The sequence below is a fragment of the Balaenoptera musculus genome, chromosome 19 (assembly GCF_009873245.2).
Source record: "Balaenoptera musculus isolate JJ_BM4_2016_0621 chromosome 19, mBalMus1.pri.v3, whole genome shotgun sequence".
NCBI lineage: Eukaryota > Metazoa > Chordata > Mammalia > Artiodactyla > Balaenopteridae > Balaenoptera > Balaenoptera musculus.
The window spans coordinates 17,968,234-17,985,009 of NC_045803.1; the positions used below are offsets into that span (position 1 = coordinate 17,968,234).

Below are 16,776 nucleotides of genomic sequence, written 5' to 3' on the forward strand. Positions count from 1 at the left end.
TATCAACATTTTGCCATGTTTTTTTCATCCTTCTCCCCAACTCCACCTTTTTCTGCTGGAATGTTTTGAAGCAAATCCCAATTGACCAGGACACAGTACATGTTCAAAGTTCCCAACTTATCATTTTTTTTAAAAAATAATTTTTATTGGAGTATAGTTGCTTTACAATATTATGTTAGTTTCTACTATACAGCAAAGTGAATCAGCTATACAACTCTTGGGAACCCTGTACCAACACTGAGGCCCCGAGGTGAAACTGGAGCCCCAGAGCTGACACGGGGTGAAGAAAGCAAGGGGAGAAGTGTCATCACTTCATCTTGCTGCCCTCCCTTCACCTTCCCTTCAGAGGATGACCTCTTTACCTGTATGACCTCACACCTAGTGTCTCTGTTTTGCTCACTGTTTCAGCCACAATAGGCCCTCACTGCTCTTCAAACACTCAAGTTTGCTCCTGCCTCAGGAACTTTGCACTAGCTGTCCCCTCTGCCTGGAATCCTCTTTTCCTCGTTATTATTGGGGCCTACTCCTTCATCTCCTTCAGTTCTTTACTCACATATCATGTTCTCAGTGATGCCTTTTCTAACTATCTTATCTAAGATCACAGCCTTCATCTATCTATGTGAAGGGAGGAATTTCTGTCTTGCTCACCGCTGTATCCTCTGTGCCTGGAACAGTCCCTGGCACAAAGTGTGCAATAAATATCTGTGGAATGAACGCATAAACCACAAGTCAATTTGATTCTTTTATTTACATTTGCACTGAAAAAGTAATTTTATTTAAGACACGTGATAGATGTTTATAAAAAGAAGTTGACATCTTTGATTTTCTAATAAATAGAAAACCTAATTATGGGGTTGTCTATACTTCTTTAATATGAACTACATGTTTTACTTGCAAATGATCCTTAGTTAGGATACCAGATTTCTAGGACAAATAAAATTGAAGTAGATAAAATCAAAGAGAACTCACAGCCACTCAATTCATGTAGCCTGGCATGTTACAGGAACATTAGAATTAACACACCAATGGAGATGCCCCTAGACTTGAAAAGAAAAGATAGAAACATCAGGTCCCATATAGTCTACCTCTAAAAAATGTTGTGGGGTGTCAAAGCTTTGTATAATGAACAAATTCAATATGGGAAACCATATTTTTCCTGAGTTCACATTTTGGCTGGACTGGCAGTTCGAGACTTACACAAAGGAATCCCCATGAAGCACTTGATTAAGATCATATTTCTCATTTTAGACAACATTTTAGACAACATTTACAACAATGTAAACTATACATTTTCTATAAGTCCAAAGGGGGGAAAATCCCACCTAAACTATCAACTGGCTTGCTCAAAGATTCCTAGCTACAGCAAGTGGACTCCAAGACATCCCCCACTCCACTTCCTTCCCTATGTACCCCCATTCTAGGTGCAAGGGAAATAGAGCAGTGACTATTAGTACAAGAGGTCCCCTAGGGCTTTCACGCTGGAAACGTCCTGGCAGTTTCTACATCAGGCAAGGTAATACTGCTGCCACCTTACAACACGAAAAGAGAAAATAACACAGAAGGGAAAGGGAGGTGCTCACCTCAAGAACCAGGAAAGAAATGAGCAGAGCAAATGTTCTAGGAGTGGCAACTTTTTCCACCTAAAAGGGTTCCAGTGAGACTAATCTGCTGTATATTTCTCTCTTTTGTTGGCTCTGTACATAATTGTGCCCTGTACTGCAGAGAAGGACTAATAACACTTTTCAAGCCATGTTGGAAGCAATAATAATAAGTGATGGTGATGACAACTAACTGGGTACAGTGTTTCACACACACTAATCGCTTCTGATCTTCACCAGAACTCTGGAAGGTGGGTGGTAATTCCATTTTGTAGATGGGCAGACTGAGGCTTAGAGATGTTAGAAGATTTGCTCAAGGCCATACAGACAATAAGAAGCAGAGTCGGGGCTCTGCTGGTGGTCCAGTGGTAAAGAAGCTGCCTTCCAATGCAGGGGACACGGGTTCGATCCCTGGTCGGGGAACTAAGATCCCACATGCTGCGGGGCAACTAAGCCTGCGTGCCACAACTACTGAGTTCGCGTGCCTCAACAAGAGAGCCCACATGCTGCAAACTAGAGCCCACGTGCCCTGGAGAGAGAAAACCTGCACGCCACAACTAGAGAGAAGCTCATGTGCCGCAAAGAAAGATCCCGCATGCTGCAGCTAAGACCCGTCACAGCCAAAAAAATAAATAAAATAAAAATTTAAAAATGTAGATAATTAAAAAATAAATACAACACCTTTATAAAAAAAAAAAAGCAGAGTCACTTTCTACTCACAACTTATTTCTCTAACAGAGAGATTATGAGGTTGAACCACCCGGGGTAAGGGGCAAAGTCACTGCTGAGTATAGACAGGACAGGACTCATGTACACCCTGCCTGCCCCAGAGCACACAGTTGGCAACTGCAGTTCCGAGACACAGGCACCAGGATCTGTCAATCAATGAGCATATCCGAAACCTGGCTGCAAGTAAGGGAGCATTAGAAGCACGCTTTGGCTACCTTCAGGGGTGGGACAGTGGAACTGGTACTTTGTCTTACGTTTCAAATGGTCAAGCGTTTGAATACTGAATTCAGGGCTTTTCTCAACCGCAGTCCTGGGCTAAGCTCTTGAGCAGAGGTCCTTGTCTAGCCAGTCAAGTTCATCAGTGTTAGGCCACAGACTTCTTTCCCCAAGGATGAATGCTAAAGAGCTTCTCTGGGCCTTGCTGATAAAATCTTTAAAAAACCAACAGGAAAAAAAAAACCCCAAATGCCCAGCTATTCCATCTGAGTTGGTGAATATCCTGAGAGAGAGACCACGTCAGTACATAAATTCCAGAAACAACAAATACTGTTCTGTGGAAAGAGCAAAATGTTAAGTCTGCAGGCCTACATTTCACAATCACATTTTAGGATTTACTTATAAGTCAGCAGTTTGAAACCTAGAATACACTATATTCTAAAACCCATCAACAGCACTTAGTTTCCAGTTTAGCCTCTGAAAGCCTGTTTAGCCCATTATATACAAAAACATGGTAGTATTCCAGCTATCCTAATCGCATTTCAATGGGGAAAGTCAAGCCAAAATTCCAAAACACAACAATAAGAAATATTTCCCCTTCTCAGCTCAAATGGTCCATGCTGGTCCCAGGAAAGCAGAAAGGACAAGGTAGGTGCTACTGTGCCCAGTGGCTTTACTAAACCCAACTCCTCAGGGTTGGTTCATCCTTCTCTAGCTGTTCTGACCTGGGGAACAAGGGCACTTGCCCTACAGGGTTGGAGGGCAAACAGGCCTAGCTCTGTCTCCTCCAGCACCTGGAGGCATGGACTGAAGAAGAGCCCAGTAACGTTCAGGTTAAAATAACAGGCTTTGGCCTCATTTTCAAACCATTCTTGCCTGACATTCTAAATAAAGCTAAAGGTGCTTGTGTCATTGCAGGATGGGAGCTGAAACAGCTTGGGTCTAATATTGCTCAGCACATTCTGAGAGGGCAGAGGCCCTAACTGCTCTGCTGCCACATCTCTGCACAGCAGTGACCAAGCATCCTGCGGGCTGAACATGGTTCTTCACATAAAACAAACAAAAGTCAAAGCTGTACATCTGTGCCTATACACACAGTAGTCTGGAATGGCACAAACCAACCAGTTAACAGTGGTCTCCTCTGGGAAAAGGAATGGGATGGGACAGTAGAACAGTAGTTTTAAGTTTCACTGCTTGAATTTCTTTTGAGAAGTACGTTTTTTAAAAATACGCTTTATATGTGATTTACATGTGTAATTTAAAAACTACTTTAAACTATGACAAGCCATTTTAAAAATACTTCAAAATCATAATTTCTCTGAATATATGATGTGATCATAGAAAAAATCAGAAAATAAAAATAAACTTGGATAGGTTCAAAATAGAATAAGCCAAGGAGGATATTATACATTTATACCAGCAGATTCAGCAAACTATAACTCATGGGCCAAATACAGTCCAACAGACAGGTCTACAAGGTAAAACTGGTTTCCGCATTCTTAAAGGGTTATTTAAAAAAAACAAAGAAGAATGTGAAAGAGACACATGTGGTCCACGAAGCTTAAAATTTACTTACAATTTGCCCTCTACAGAAAAAGTTTGATGATGCCTAACACCTGATATACACCAAGACTATTGTGTCTTTTCAAAAATAGTTTCTGGGCTTCTCTGGTGGCTCAGTGGTTAAGAATCCGCCTGTCAATTCAGGCGACACAGGTTCGAGCCCTGGTCGAGGAAGATCCCACATGCTGTGGAGCAACTAAGCCCATGCGCCACAACTACCGAGCCTGCACTCTAGAGCCCACAAGCCACAACTACTGAGCCTGCGTGCTACAACTACTGAAGCCCGCGCGCCTAGAGCCTGTGCTCCACAACAAGAGAAGCCACCACAATGAAAAGCCTGCGCACCGCAATGAAAAGTAGCCCCCGTTCACCGCAACTAGAGAAAGCCTGCGCGCAGCAACAAAGACCCAAGCAGCCAAAAATAAATAAATAAAAACAAAAATAGTTTTAAATTCCTCTTATAAATGCCTTCAAAATCACAATATGCCTTTTAAACACAATAAAAAATGAGTCATAATACTTAATAGCCTAACTTTTTTTCCCCCTAAACCCACAACAGTGTAAGTTAGCTTATTCAGTTACCACAATCATCAGATTTAGTTCAGAAGACTAGTGATTTCCTAAAATCAAACACAACCCCAGGATGGGGAAAGGAACATTCTCCCTCCTAGCATCCAGAAACCTAACCTCTAATGTGCTGCTAAAACGTACAAGGACACATGGAAAAATCAAACTCAGAAGAACTCTCTGAGCAGGTGAAAATAATTTAAAAAATCTAGCAGTGAAGTTAATTTAACAGATGACAGTTTAATAAATTATTTCCTAAACGAAGGAAGGAAAAACATCATCTTTATTCTGAATGAAATTTGTATTCCAATCTTACACTCTAACGTAGAGTCCTGAAAAAGGGAGAATATTTCATTTTGATTACCAAAGACCCTAAGAAATGTACTGAATAAGAATCAAATGCATCCAAATATAAACAGATGTAAATTTAGAACTGAAAAAATAACTTATCCTGTAAACATGTGTAGAACTTTCTATATTAAACCAATGGTTCTATATAATGACAATTCACAAAGAAATCTTCATAATCATATTTAGAATTCTCAGTCCCTACTATGTACTTTAACAGTAATGTTATTTGGAAATTAAGTTCCAACTTGAAAATGTAAAGAATATAAAACATAGGCTGATTTGTTAGTTTAATAATCTTCTATCTTACTTAACTTGAAATGAAAGCAATTCAGAACCTGGCATGCAAAAATTTTTTACAAGGACAGGGTATCAATGGAAAGAGGACGAAGACCATCATTTCAGTGATTTGAGAAAAAACTAAGACAAACATTCTCACTTACCTCTGGAATACATTTTCCTACCCAAGTATGACACAGAAGATACTCTACCTCAATGTCCTGGAGACTGAATTCCTTCTGATCTGTAAAGTTTGCAGCCCCGGCACTAAGTTCCATCAGCATCTTGGCGATCTCGGGCTTTATGGCTGAAGTCAGCCGACTGGCTGCTTCCATGACGTGCTCCTGCACATCTTTGAGTTGCATGGCTGCCTTGGAATAGTGAGAGTTCCTGAACACAGTGCTGAAGAGATCTGTGAGGAAAGTACTGGCACGGCAGAAGACGTTGAGGGCGTCCAGGTATTTGGAGATGCCCTGCTGGATGTCAGCAATGGGAGTGGAGTGGGGCATGGCATGGTGGCAGCTGCCTGCAGCAGTCAGACTGCCCAGGGGGGCGGTGGTGGCCGTAGATGCCAGGGGAGCACTCAGTGCTCGGCCGAGCTCAGGCATTGGGTACTGCTGGTGCTGCTGCACCTTCTGCTTGGACCCGCCAAGCAGGAAGCGCCGCTTGTAGTCCATTTTACTGTCCTGGGCACTGCAGCAATACATGCGGGAAGGGGAACTGTCCCAGTGACTGCGAGAGGGTCAGGGTCCTGATTCCTTTTTTTTCCCCCCTAAAACTGTAGCTAGGTATAAAAATAGTGGAGTTCTGCAAATCTAAGTTTTAAAAAAGGCATTTCCATGAGGCAGGTGACCATGTGATCCAATGTAGTTGTGAAAAGGACAACAGGTTTATATAATTAATATTTTCAGTGTAGGCAGGACCTCTGACAAAAAATAAAAGTGTGTCCAAAATGCTATATAAGAAATGTTAGCATTCCACTCGCTTAATAAAAAGATATGCTTGCTGAGAAAAATGTTTACCTAGAATTGCTTTGCAAGAATATTTTGATACTTGTATTTACAATGGCAGAAAAATAACTTAACTTTAAAAAATGTAATATAATGTAATATAATGTATCTCCAATATACCAGAAAAGTTAGAACCCCAAAACCCACAAGCTGATCAACAGCAATTTAAAAAGCAGTACAGAATTACTTCACACTAAGTCCTCAGTAAGGAAGATCAAATCTCTGCAGAATTTTGACAGAGCCTGCCTGCCAAATCCATTTACCTGTAAAGTGTCTTCTCAATGCGAAAAATTTCCTTTAATATTTTCTGAAAACAAGGGTTTTTTAAAAAAAAAATAGCATTTATTATAAGTCCTCTCCTTCTTTTCTTTTGTTTGCTGAGGTAGCAGTTTCCTTATAACATTAATAAGAGGTGCTTCCAGACTGGGTTGGCCCTCAATTGTAAAGTCTGAAGCAAGAATGCACAGATGTATTTGTAAGGCTTCTAAGTCATTTCCTGTAAGGGGGAAAAATAAGACAGAGTTAGGAAAGTTACAAGACAATGAGTAATTCTGGAACATTAACTCCTGAAATGCTATTATCCACAAAGGTGTGCTCCAAATGAATAAGAAACTATATAAAAACCTTATAAAAGCAGATACAATAGTGAGAGTGGAACTATGATATGACGACTGTTAGAAAATTCCTCAAGTTGTAGTACAAAAATAATGCAACAAAAAGTTTGATTCCCCACTAACCACTCCAAAACTCAGGCTGACAAGTGACACATCAAGCAGGGCCTGGACTCATGTTTGTGTTTCCTCCTCAAAGAGCTCACAAATCCACAAGAGGATTAGAAGAGTACACAGATTAGGTGAGGGCTGTTGACAAGTAAGCACTCACAAAACCTTAAGGGGGATTTGGAAATGGAGCAATGAACAAAGACTGAGAGAAATCAGGAAGGTTGTTATGAAGAAAATGTTACTCGGAGCTAGGCCTTGATTGTAGGATAGGTTTTGATAAGTGCAAAAGGGATGGCTGGGGTTCACCAGATGAAAGGACCACCACAGCAAAGGCCCTGAAGCAGGATGGCTTAAAGTCTGTTCAGGATACCCATCTGGGCTGAAGTGCAGCATACAGAAAGACAGAGCCTGGAGAGGTAAGTGGCTGGCAGGTTTGTAGACAGGATGCTTCTCATCCTCACCCAGGTACCAATTTCCCCTCCAGATGTTTGAAAGGACGCCTCGGAGGGTGTGCAGGTTCTTACACCCTGGGGAAGCTTCTATAGAACCCCTGGCTCTGGATAGGTGTAAACAGCAAGGTCTGAACACCTCTGGTTGCAGTTTCTGAACCTACAATAGTAGAGTAATGTGATTCTTCCTACACAGCTACAACTAGGTTTACACTTGCCTAAACTATCTGTTCTTCCAAACATAACAACAGTTCAAATATGTTTTATTGAATGATACATGTAGTCTATATTAAACTTCAATATACATGATGTCTGTATATAGTTTGGTTTACTTATTGATAACTAGGCTTTCTTTCCATTTTCCTTTTTTGATAGATAAAAATAAATATGTCATACCTTATCACTCATCACTCCTTTACGGTTCTACAATTGCATTAGAACACAGGAAGGCAGGCAGGTTATAAGAGCAAGAGATGAGAAAAGTGCTATGGATACAAACATATACTCTAAAAGTATAGCAATCCTAACCCAGCTAGCATATAAATCCAACTAAACCAGCCACCATTTGTAGCTCTGTGTTCAAGAGAATCTTGACTCTTAAAAACTCTCATAACCTTTTCAAGAAACAAGATATCAAACAGCTATATGTAAGAAATCTGTTCCCAAATGTTCATTTTTAAAATTCATTACAATAAGGCAATCATATCTATTCCTACCCAAGTGCTCCATTGTTATCAATGTGGCTGTACAAATTCCAACGTACAAAAGAAGCACTCAGCAGGAGTGCTGAAGGACGGAAGTCTGCTCACACAGAAACTGTGTGGTCTGTGAAGGAAAACCATCACCTTGAATTGGCCATAGTGAGTGTCTTGAGCAACCCTGAGGAGAACCTTCCTTTGTTCTGTGTTGTACACTGGTGCCCCTGGCTCTGAGAGTTCACCCTCATTCCTCTGCCAGATGATCCTAGAAGGTCAAGTAAGACCCATATACTTACTAATTTTTTAAAAGTCACCATAAACATTAAACTTTTTTCTGCTTTACATGCTTCCAAAGTTTATGTAAATGAAACTTGTAATACTTAAAAATATACTTCACCAAATTCATCTACAAATTCAATGCAATCTCTATCAAAACTTGAACTACCTTTTTTACGGTAATAGGCAAGCTGATCCTAAAAGGCATATGGAAATGCAAGGGACCCAAGACGACCAAACGAATATTGAAAAAAATATGTTGGAGGACTCACACTTCCTAATTTGAAAACGTACTGTAAAGCTATAGTAATAAAGACAGCAGAGCACTGGCGTAAGAAATGACATATATGTATCAGTGGAACGCAGTTGAGAGTTTAGAATAAACCCATACCTCTATGGTCAACTGATTTTAGACAAGGGTGCCAAAACCATTCAGTTGGGAAAGAACAGTCTTTTCAGTAAATGGTGATGGGACAACTAGATATCCACATGCAAAAAAAAAAAAAAAAAAAAAAAGAATATGAACCCCTATCTTATATCATAAACAAAAATTAACTCAAAATGGATCAAAGACCTCAATGTAAGAGCTAAAACTATAAAGCTTTTATAAGAAAATACAGGGACTTCCCTGGTGGCGCAGTGGTTAAGAATCCGCCTGCCAATGCAGGGGACACAGGTTCAAGCCCTGGTCCTGGAAGATCCCACATGCCATGGAGCAACTAAGCCCGTGTGCCACAACTACTGAGCCTGTGTTCTAGAGCTCGTGAGCCACAACTACTGAGACCTTGTGCCACAACTACTAAAGCCCGCGCAACCAGAACCTGTGCTCCACAACAAGAGAAGCCACTGCAATGAGAAGCATGCACACGGCAACGAAGAGCAGCCCCTGCTCGCCGCAACTAGAGAAAGCCGGCGCACAGCAACAAAGACCCAACACAGCCAAAAGTAAATAAATAAAATAAATAAAGTTAAAAAAAAAAAGAAAGAAAATATAGGTGTAAATCTTTGTGATCTTAGATTAGGCAATGGTTTCTTGGACACATCTCTTTTTTTTTTGCTGCAACAGACACATATTTTTTAATGTTTCAATAATTATCTCTTCTCGTCCAGTGTTTTCAAAATTGGTTGGCCAGTCAAATTTGGACCAAGCTGAAAGGTTGTCTCAGGGTCTCTATACAATTTAAGGTCTTCTGTAACTTACAGGATTTATATTTCCAGTGATACTACTTTGTTTCTAGCTACCTGAAATGAGTTTTTACTTACATTTGAGAACTTAAGAACAATAAAAAGGCTATCACCTTACATAAACACAATCTGATTAGGTAAATCCCAGTCCAGTTCTGAGGTCAGCTATAGGGTTAGGTGGGTGTGGACAGTATCTGGGCCCCACAGTTTGACCAGTATCCCTGGGGAGATGTTACCATAGTAAATTGTTTTAAATACGTTTCTTTTTTTTTTTTTTTAAACCAAGTCCATCAAGTGACACAAACTCAAGTTGATAAAAGTCTTGGCCCTCAGATCCAATCTCTGTCTCCGATGGTGCAGAGGTCGGGAAATTGCACCCTGTGTCCTCAGGCTGACTCCAGACCCTCACGCCATCCTGCTCCTGCGATGGCTTCCTTTGCTGTCACTACGATCACTCCTGCTACTTCAAGGACACGGCTCCAGCAGCTTCATCACTAGGCACAATGAGATCTTCTTCACCTTTTAGTGCCCTGGACAGGGGTGTTATCCTCTGTCTTGGGGACCTCACTGCTAGTGTCCGGCTGGGCATGGCCAGTGCCAGGGTCACAGCCTGGCTTGAGGACGGCCCCCTCCATCTTGCTTTTCCTTGCCGGTCCCCTGCTCAGGACTGTGGTCGCCCTCCCCTCCTCCAGGATGGGCTGTGGGGGGGTCTCCTCCCCCACAGCTCCCTCTTCCAGCCCCTCTGTGTCTTGGCTCCTCTGTCCGGGCTCCTCCTCTTCACTGGCCACCCTCTCCTTCACCTCTGTAGGCTCTTCCGTCCGCTCTTCCGGTTTCTCCTCTGTGGGGCTCCCACACCCATCCTCTGCCTCTAGGCTGGAGGCTTGGGCTGGACGCTGGCTGGCCCCCTCCTCGGAGTTCCCCATGGCCGTTTCGTGCTGCTGGGCTACCCCGAGGCCCTTCCCTTCTCCTCCTGCTTCTCTGTCCTGCTGGGCGTCCTCCTCAGAGGAGGGGATCCTAGAGTCTTGCTCTTGGCTGGGAACACCTCGTCCCCATTCTCTTCCTTGGCACCATCCTCCTGGGAGGACTCCACGGCCCTGAGCTCCCCCAGGTCCCCACAGTCCGACTGGGGCCTTCTGAATCGCCTGGAGGGAGGGCACCTTTTTATGGAGCCCCTCGTCTGCACCTTACTGTAAGAGGGCAGATGACTGCCTTCAGGAGGCTGGTCAAAGCTGACGGGCACCTCCTCTGGCTCGCTGGCCTGAGACCACACGCCAGGGCTGCTGGGGGTAGAAAGCTGGCTGTGAAATGGTGATACCATGGCCTTGAGTCCGGGACTCTTGGGTGAGGCCCCAGGCAGCAGGGCCGCTGGATCAAAGGCTAAACTGGCCTGGAGCGTCTCGATCAGAGGCGAGCTCTTCACCTTGACTTTAGGAGGGTGGTTTGCATTGGGCGGTGACTTCTCTTCACCATTCTGGCCCAGTTCTACCCTGGGGAGGAACAGAGAGAGGGAGCAGGGCAGCTTCCTTCTTGTTGGTTTACTGGCTGGTGTCTCCTTTGCAGTGGCTGCCTGCTCCCTGAATCGCTCGGCCAGCTGGGCCACCGAGGGGGCCGCCGAGTCGTCCACACTGGTGTTGGTCTCTGCCGGCCTTTCCTCCATGTCCTCCAGGTGCCAACTCGGCAGTGGCTGCACGCGCTCACTCTGGCCAGGGCTCGTGATCCCTGCTCTCTGCTCGGCTCCCATCGGGCTGGGTTTGGCTGCAGCAGGCACAGCGCAAGTGGGCGGCTGCATGCCTGGCTTGCTGGCTGCAGAATGCCCCGGCCGCCCGGGCCCTGTGCTAGGGGAGGGGGGAGGAGGGAGGAGGGAGGAGGGAGGAGGGAGGGGAGGAGAGGGGGAAGGAGAGGGGGGAGGGGGGAGGGGGAGGGGGAGCTGGATATGACATCTTAAAGCACAAACAACAAAAGAAGAAATAGATAAACTGGACTTCATCAAAACTAAAAACGTTTGTGCATAAAAGGTCACTATAAAGGTGAAAAGAAAACCCACAGTATGGGCAAAAATACTGGAAAATCATATATCTTGTTAAGGGTCTAGTATCCAGAATACAAAAAGAACTCTTAAAATTCAACAATAAAATGACAAATAACCTATTAAAAGGTGGGCAAATGATACTAAAAGACATTTCTTGAAAGATATACAACTGGCCAATAAGCAAATGAAAGGATGCTCAACATGGAGAGTCACTAGGGAAACACAAATAAACCACAGTAAGATACCACTTCATACACGCTGGCATGGCTACAGTAAAAACAAACAAAAAACAAAACAGAAAATAAGTGTGGGTGAGAATGTGGAGAAACTGGAACTCTCATAAATTGCTGGTGAGAATGTGAAATGATGCTGCTACTGTGAAAAGCAGTTTGGCAGTTCCGAAAAATGTTAAACAGAGAGTTGCCATTAAGACCAAGCAATTCCACTCTTAAGCATATACCCAAGAAAACTGAAAACATATATTTATATAAAAACTTGCACATGAATGTCCATAGCATCATTATTCATAATAGCCCCAAAGTGGAACAACCCAAGTCTATCAACTGATGAATGAATAAACAAAATGTGGTATAGCCATACAATGGCATATTATTCAGCCATAAAAAAGAATGAAGTGGGACTTCCCTGGTGGCTCAGTGGTTAAGAATCCGCCTGCCAATGCAGGGGACACGGGTTCGAGCCCTAGTCCGGGAGGATCCCACATGCCGCAGAGCAACTAAGGCCGTGTGCCACAACTACTGAAGCCCGTGCACCTAGAGCCCGTGCTCTGCAATGGGAGAGGCCACCGCAACGAGAGGCCCATGCACCGCAACAAAGAGTGGCCCCTGCTCGCCGCAACTAGAGAAAGCCCGCGCACAGCAACAAATACCCAATGCAGCCAAAAATAAATAAACAAATAAATAAATTTATTAAAAAAAAAAAAGAATGAAGTATTGATAAATGCTACAGTGTGGCTGAACCTTGAAGACATTATGGTAAGAGAAAGAAGCCAGAAACAGAAGGTCATATACTGTGAGATTCCATTGATATGAAACATCCAGATAAAGCAAATCCGTAGAGACAGATAAAAGTAGATCAGTGGTTGCCAGGAGTTGAGGAGAGGAAGGGAATGGGGAGTGACTATTAATTAATACAGAGTTTCTTTCTGAGGTGATGAAGACATTCTAGAATTAGATGGTGGTGATGGTTGCACAATTTTGTTAATGTACTAAGACTCACTGAATTTCACACTTTAAAATGGTGAATTTTATGGTATGAGAATTATATATCAATTAAAAAGGAGAGAAATAGGGAAAAATATATACTACTGGCCTCCAGAAATGTCTATTTAGAATAGATGAACATCTGCTACATCTAAAAAATGATTTACTGGGTAGATGGTCAGCTCTGTGGGTGGCTACCCACTAACCAGGGTGGTGATTATCTGGGTGTTTACTTGGAGATAATAAAATCAAGCATAGTTACTATAATTTGTGTACTTTCCTATGTGTTATTCTTCAGTGAAAGTTTAAGGAAGAAACAAAGGATTAACTAGAACAAAAAGGAGGGAAGCTTGGGTAAGGAAAGTTTCATTCCAAGTGGAACAGCATGAGGGAGGGGAAACCCAGAAGGCAGTACTGCAGAGACTACCAGATGGCTGGTTTCAATCAAATCTCCTTCCTCCTTTACAATAAGCCAGCGGGGCCAAGAATATGTGCACCGCACTACTCTGAAATGTACATGCTTACATGACTAACTGGGGTATAATAAAAAGTTCTAGATGAAAAGCCTTGGCAAACTTTAAGATTCACATCTAATCCAAAATTGTAATTTCAGTACTAAGAAGAAAGCAGCAGATTCATGAAAATAAAAACCTAAAAAGAAAGGGGAGGGAAGTAATGTCATAAAAAATGGCAGAGTAAGGACCTCCAAAAATTCTCTCCTCCATAAAAACAGTGAGAAAACTGGCCAAATTGGTCAGAATCAACTTTTTTTTTTTTAACATCTTTATTGGAGTATAATTGCTTTATAATGGTGTGTTAGTTTCTGCTTTATAACAAAGTGAATCAGCTATACATATACATACATCCCCATATCTCTTCCCTCTTGTGTCTCCCTCCCTCGCACCCTCCCTATCCCACCCCTCTAGGTGGTCACAAAGCACCGAGCTGATCTCCCTGTGCTATGTGGCTGCTTCCCACTAGCTATCGATTTTACATTTGGTAGTGTGTATATGTCCATGCCACTCTCTCACTTTGTCCCAGCTTACCCTTCTCCCTCCCCGTGTCCTCAAGTCCACTCTCTAGTAGGTCTGTGTCTTTATTCCCATCCTGCCCCTAGGTTCTTCATGACCTTTTTTTTTTTTTAGATTCCATATATATGTGTTAGCATACAGTATTTGTTTTTCTCTTTCTGACTTACTTCACTCTGTATGACAGACTCTAGGTCCATCCACCTCACTACAAATAACTCAATTTCGTTTCTTTTTATGGGTGAGTAATATTCCATTGTATATATGTGCCACATCTTCTTTATCCATTCATCTGTCGATGGACACTTAGGTTGCTTCCATGTCCTGGCTATTGTAAATAGTGCTGCAATGAACATTGTGGTACATGACTCAGAATCAACTTTTTAAAGACTCTAGAAATTAACAGGATTGAAGCAAACTGGGGAGCATTTATTCAAGAGAAATGGCTGAATCTCAGTAAGAATACAGTAGTACCCCCATCCATGGAGGATATGTTCCAAGACCCCCAGTGGATGCCTGAAACCTCGGGTAGCATATACAGCGTGGATACACTGGACAAAGGGATGATACATGTTCCAGGCGGGATGGAACAGGACAGCATGATATTTTATCATGCAACTCGGAATGGCGTGCAATTTAAAACTTATTTCTGGAATTTTCCACTTAATGTTTTCAGGCTGCACTTAACTGCAGGTAACTGAAACGGCTGAAAATGAAACTGTGGATAAGGGGGGGACTACTATAGTCAGCTTTGTAGCATTTTAACTTGATCTAGTTCCATTCCCTGCTCTCTAACTCTATGGTAACCTCGAAAAATCACAGCTGCATTTGCAGTGAAAACCAGAAGGCAGGCAGCAGAACTGGAGGGAGCAGAACTAGGTTAGAGCTCCTTCAGAGTCTCATTCCTAGAAAATTATCATTATCTAACTTATCTGCAGGTTCCCTGGAAGATCCCACTTGCAAGGATCTCTATTTGATCTGACTTGGAACTCACTTGGAGAGGGAAGAGAATCTGATTTCCAGTTGCCACATTATATCATAAAAAATGTTCAGTTTTCAATTAAAACTTAACAAGACATGCAAAGAAACAAGAAAGTATGGCCCTTACACAGGAAAGCAAACAAACAAACAAACAAGAGAAACAACTGATGAGGAAGCCCAGATGTTGGACTTACTAGACAGAGACTAAAATCAGCTATTTTCAATATGTTCAAAGAACTAAAGGAAACCATATCTAAAGAACTAAAGGAAGTCAACTATACTTCTATTTTTTTAAAAAAGTAAAATCATAAAAAAAAAAAAAAAAAAGAACTAAAGGAACATATGAGAATGATGTCTCAGCAAATCCAGAATACTACTAAAAGAGAGAAATATTTTTAAAACAGAACCAAATAGAAATTCTGGAGTTGAAAAATACAGCTAACATAAAAAAATTAACTAAAGGCTCAACAGCAGATTTGAACAGGAATCAATGACACTGAAGATTAACCAATTGAGATTATCCAGTCTGGGGAACAGGAAGAAAAAAGAAAAGAGTCTCAGAGACCCGTGGGACACCATCAAGCATACCAGCATCATATAATGGGATTTTCAGAAGAGGAGAGGGAGAAAGGCACAGAAAAAAAATATTTGAAGAAATAAAGGCCCCAAATTTCTCAAATTTGATAAAAAGCACATGAATCTACACATCTATGAAGCTCAACAAACTCCAAGTAGGATAAACGCAAAAAAATCAACCTAGGCATATTATAATCAAATTGCCTAAAGCCAAAGCAAGAATCTTGAAAGCAACAAGAGAAAAGCAATTCATCATGTATAGTTGATTCTCATTACTTACAGGCAGTTATAAAAAGTTGCCATGTACACTGAATTAGCAAATACTGAATCAGTACTCCTAGATCCTGTGAGCCTCTAGTCAAAACATTTTCACCAATCAATATATAACCTTGTTTTATGTGTGTTTCTGTTTAAAGACACCTTAGTTAATATTTACTGTTGATTCATTAACAGTGAACTCACAGGTAATGGCACTATAACTCATGCCTGAATGACACTCATCTAACACGTCTTTTCTCTGTTAGGTACCTCACGGCCTTCTTGGGCTTAGGAACACTAGAGAGCACTTCAGCAATACACTTAGGGGCCATTTTAAACAGTGAAACTGCCAACAAAAAGTATAAAAATGCAAAAAATGTGGCACTAAATAGACTATGAAAAGAATACTTGTTTATAGTCTGAGAGCTGAAATGAGAAGGCAGAGCGTCACCCTGTTCATCCCCAGCTGGGGGTGTGCATGTTGTGCAATTCAAATTTTTTGCCACTCTGCACATGTCTACAACTGACCACAAGAGCTCTACAAGTATTGATTTTGTGTTGCAAATAAATTTTAGCCAGTAAGCTAACCTGCAAATACAGGATCTGAGAATCGTGAGGATCAACTATATATAACACTACTTGAAACACTTGTGTTCCCAACATAATGGGATACTCCTCTTTTTAAAAATATAATATAAAAAAACATCAATCTATGAAACAAATAATCAGAGGGTTACTGACCATCTTACAAGATACAGAGGTTCCTTTAAGTACTGAACCCATGGTATATTTAATGTAACAATTCAGCAATTCCATAATGTACAACCTTTCAGGATTTCATTGTGATTTTTAAAGGCTCAAGCATATATACTTAAGGTACACTCTATGTGCCAATTTAGAAGTATATAATTTATAAAGACAAATTTATGCTTTAAGAGAACAATTACATTTGGTGAATCACATTCACTCCTTTTTTTCCCCTTCTAGAACGCATTATTTTAAAAATAAAAAATAACATTTGTAAAAGCTAAACAAGTTGAG

The 16,776-nt window shown here is 41.7% G+C and overlaps 2 protein-coding genes across 5 annotated transcripts in view; both read right to left on the reverse strand.

Annotated features, from left to right (window-relative positions):
* GARRE1 (granule associated Rac and RHOG effector 1) overlaps positions 1–16,776 on the reverse strand; it is a 77,424-nt gene that overhangs the window by 42,495 nt on the left and 18,153 nt on the right. For all 4 annotated transcript variants that reach the window (XM_036833074.1, XM_036833076.1, XM_036833075.1 and 1 more), the window contains exon 2: positions 5,513–6,806. In XM_036833074.1, coding sequence (XP_036688969.1) covers positions 5,513–6,007 — 495 coding nt within the window. In that variant the 5' untranslated portion in view covers positions 6,008–6,806. The remainder of the gene's footprint in view (positions 1–5,512; positions 6,807–16,776) is intronic.
* On the reverse strand, positions 9,975–11,370 carry LOC118884914 (capZ-interacting protein-like). Its single transcript, XM_036833078.1, is given in 4 exon segments — positions 9,975–10,272; positions 10,274–10,335; positions 10,338–10,592; positions 10,595–11,370. Coding segments are annotated over 4 exon segments (1,137 nt in total). The 5' UTR covers positions 11,298–11,370; the 3' UTR covers positions 9,975–10,155.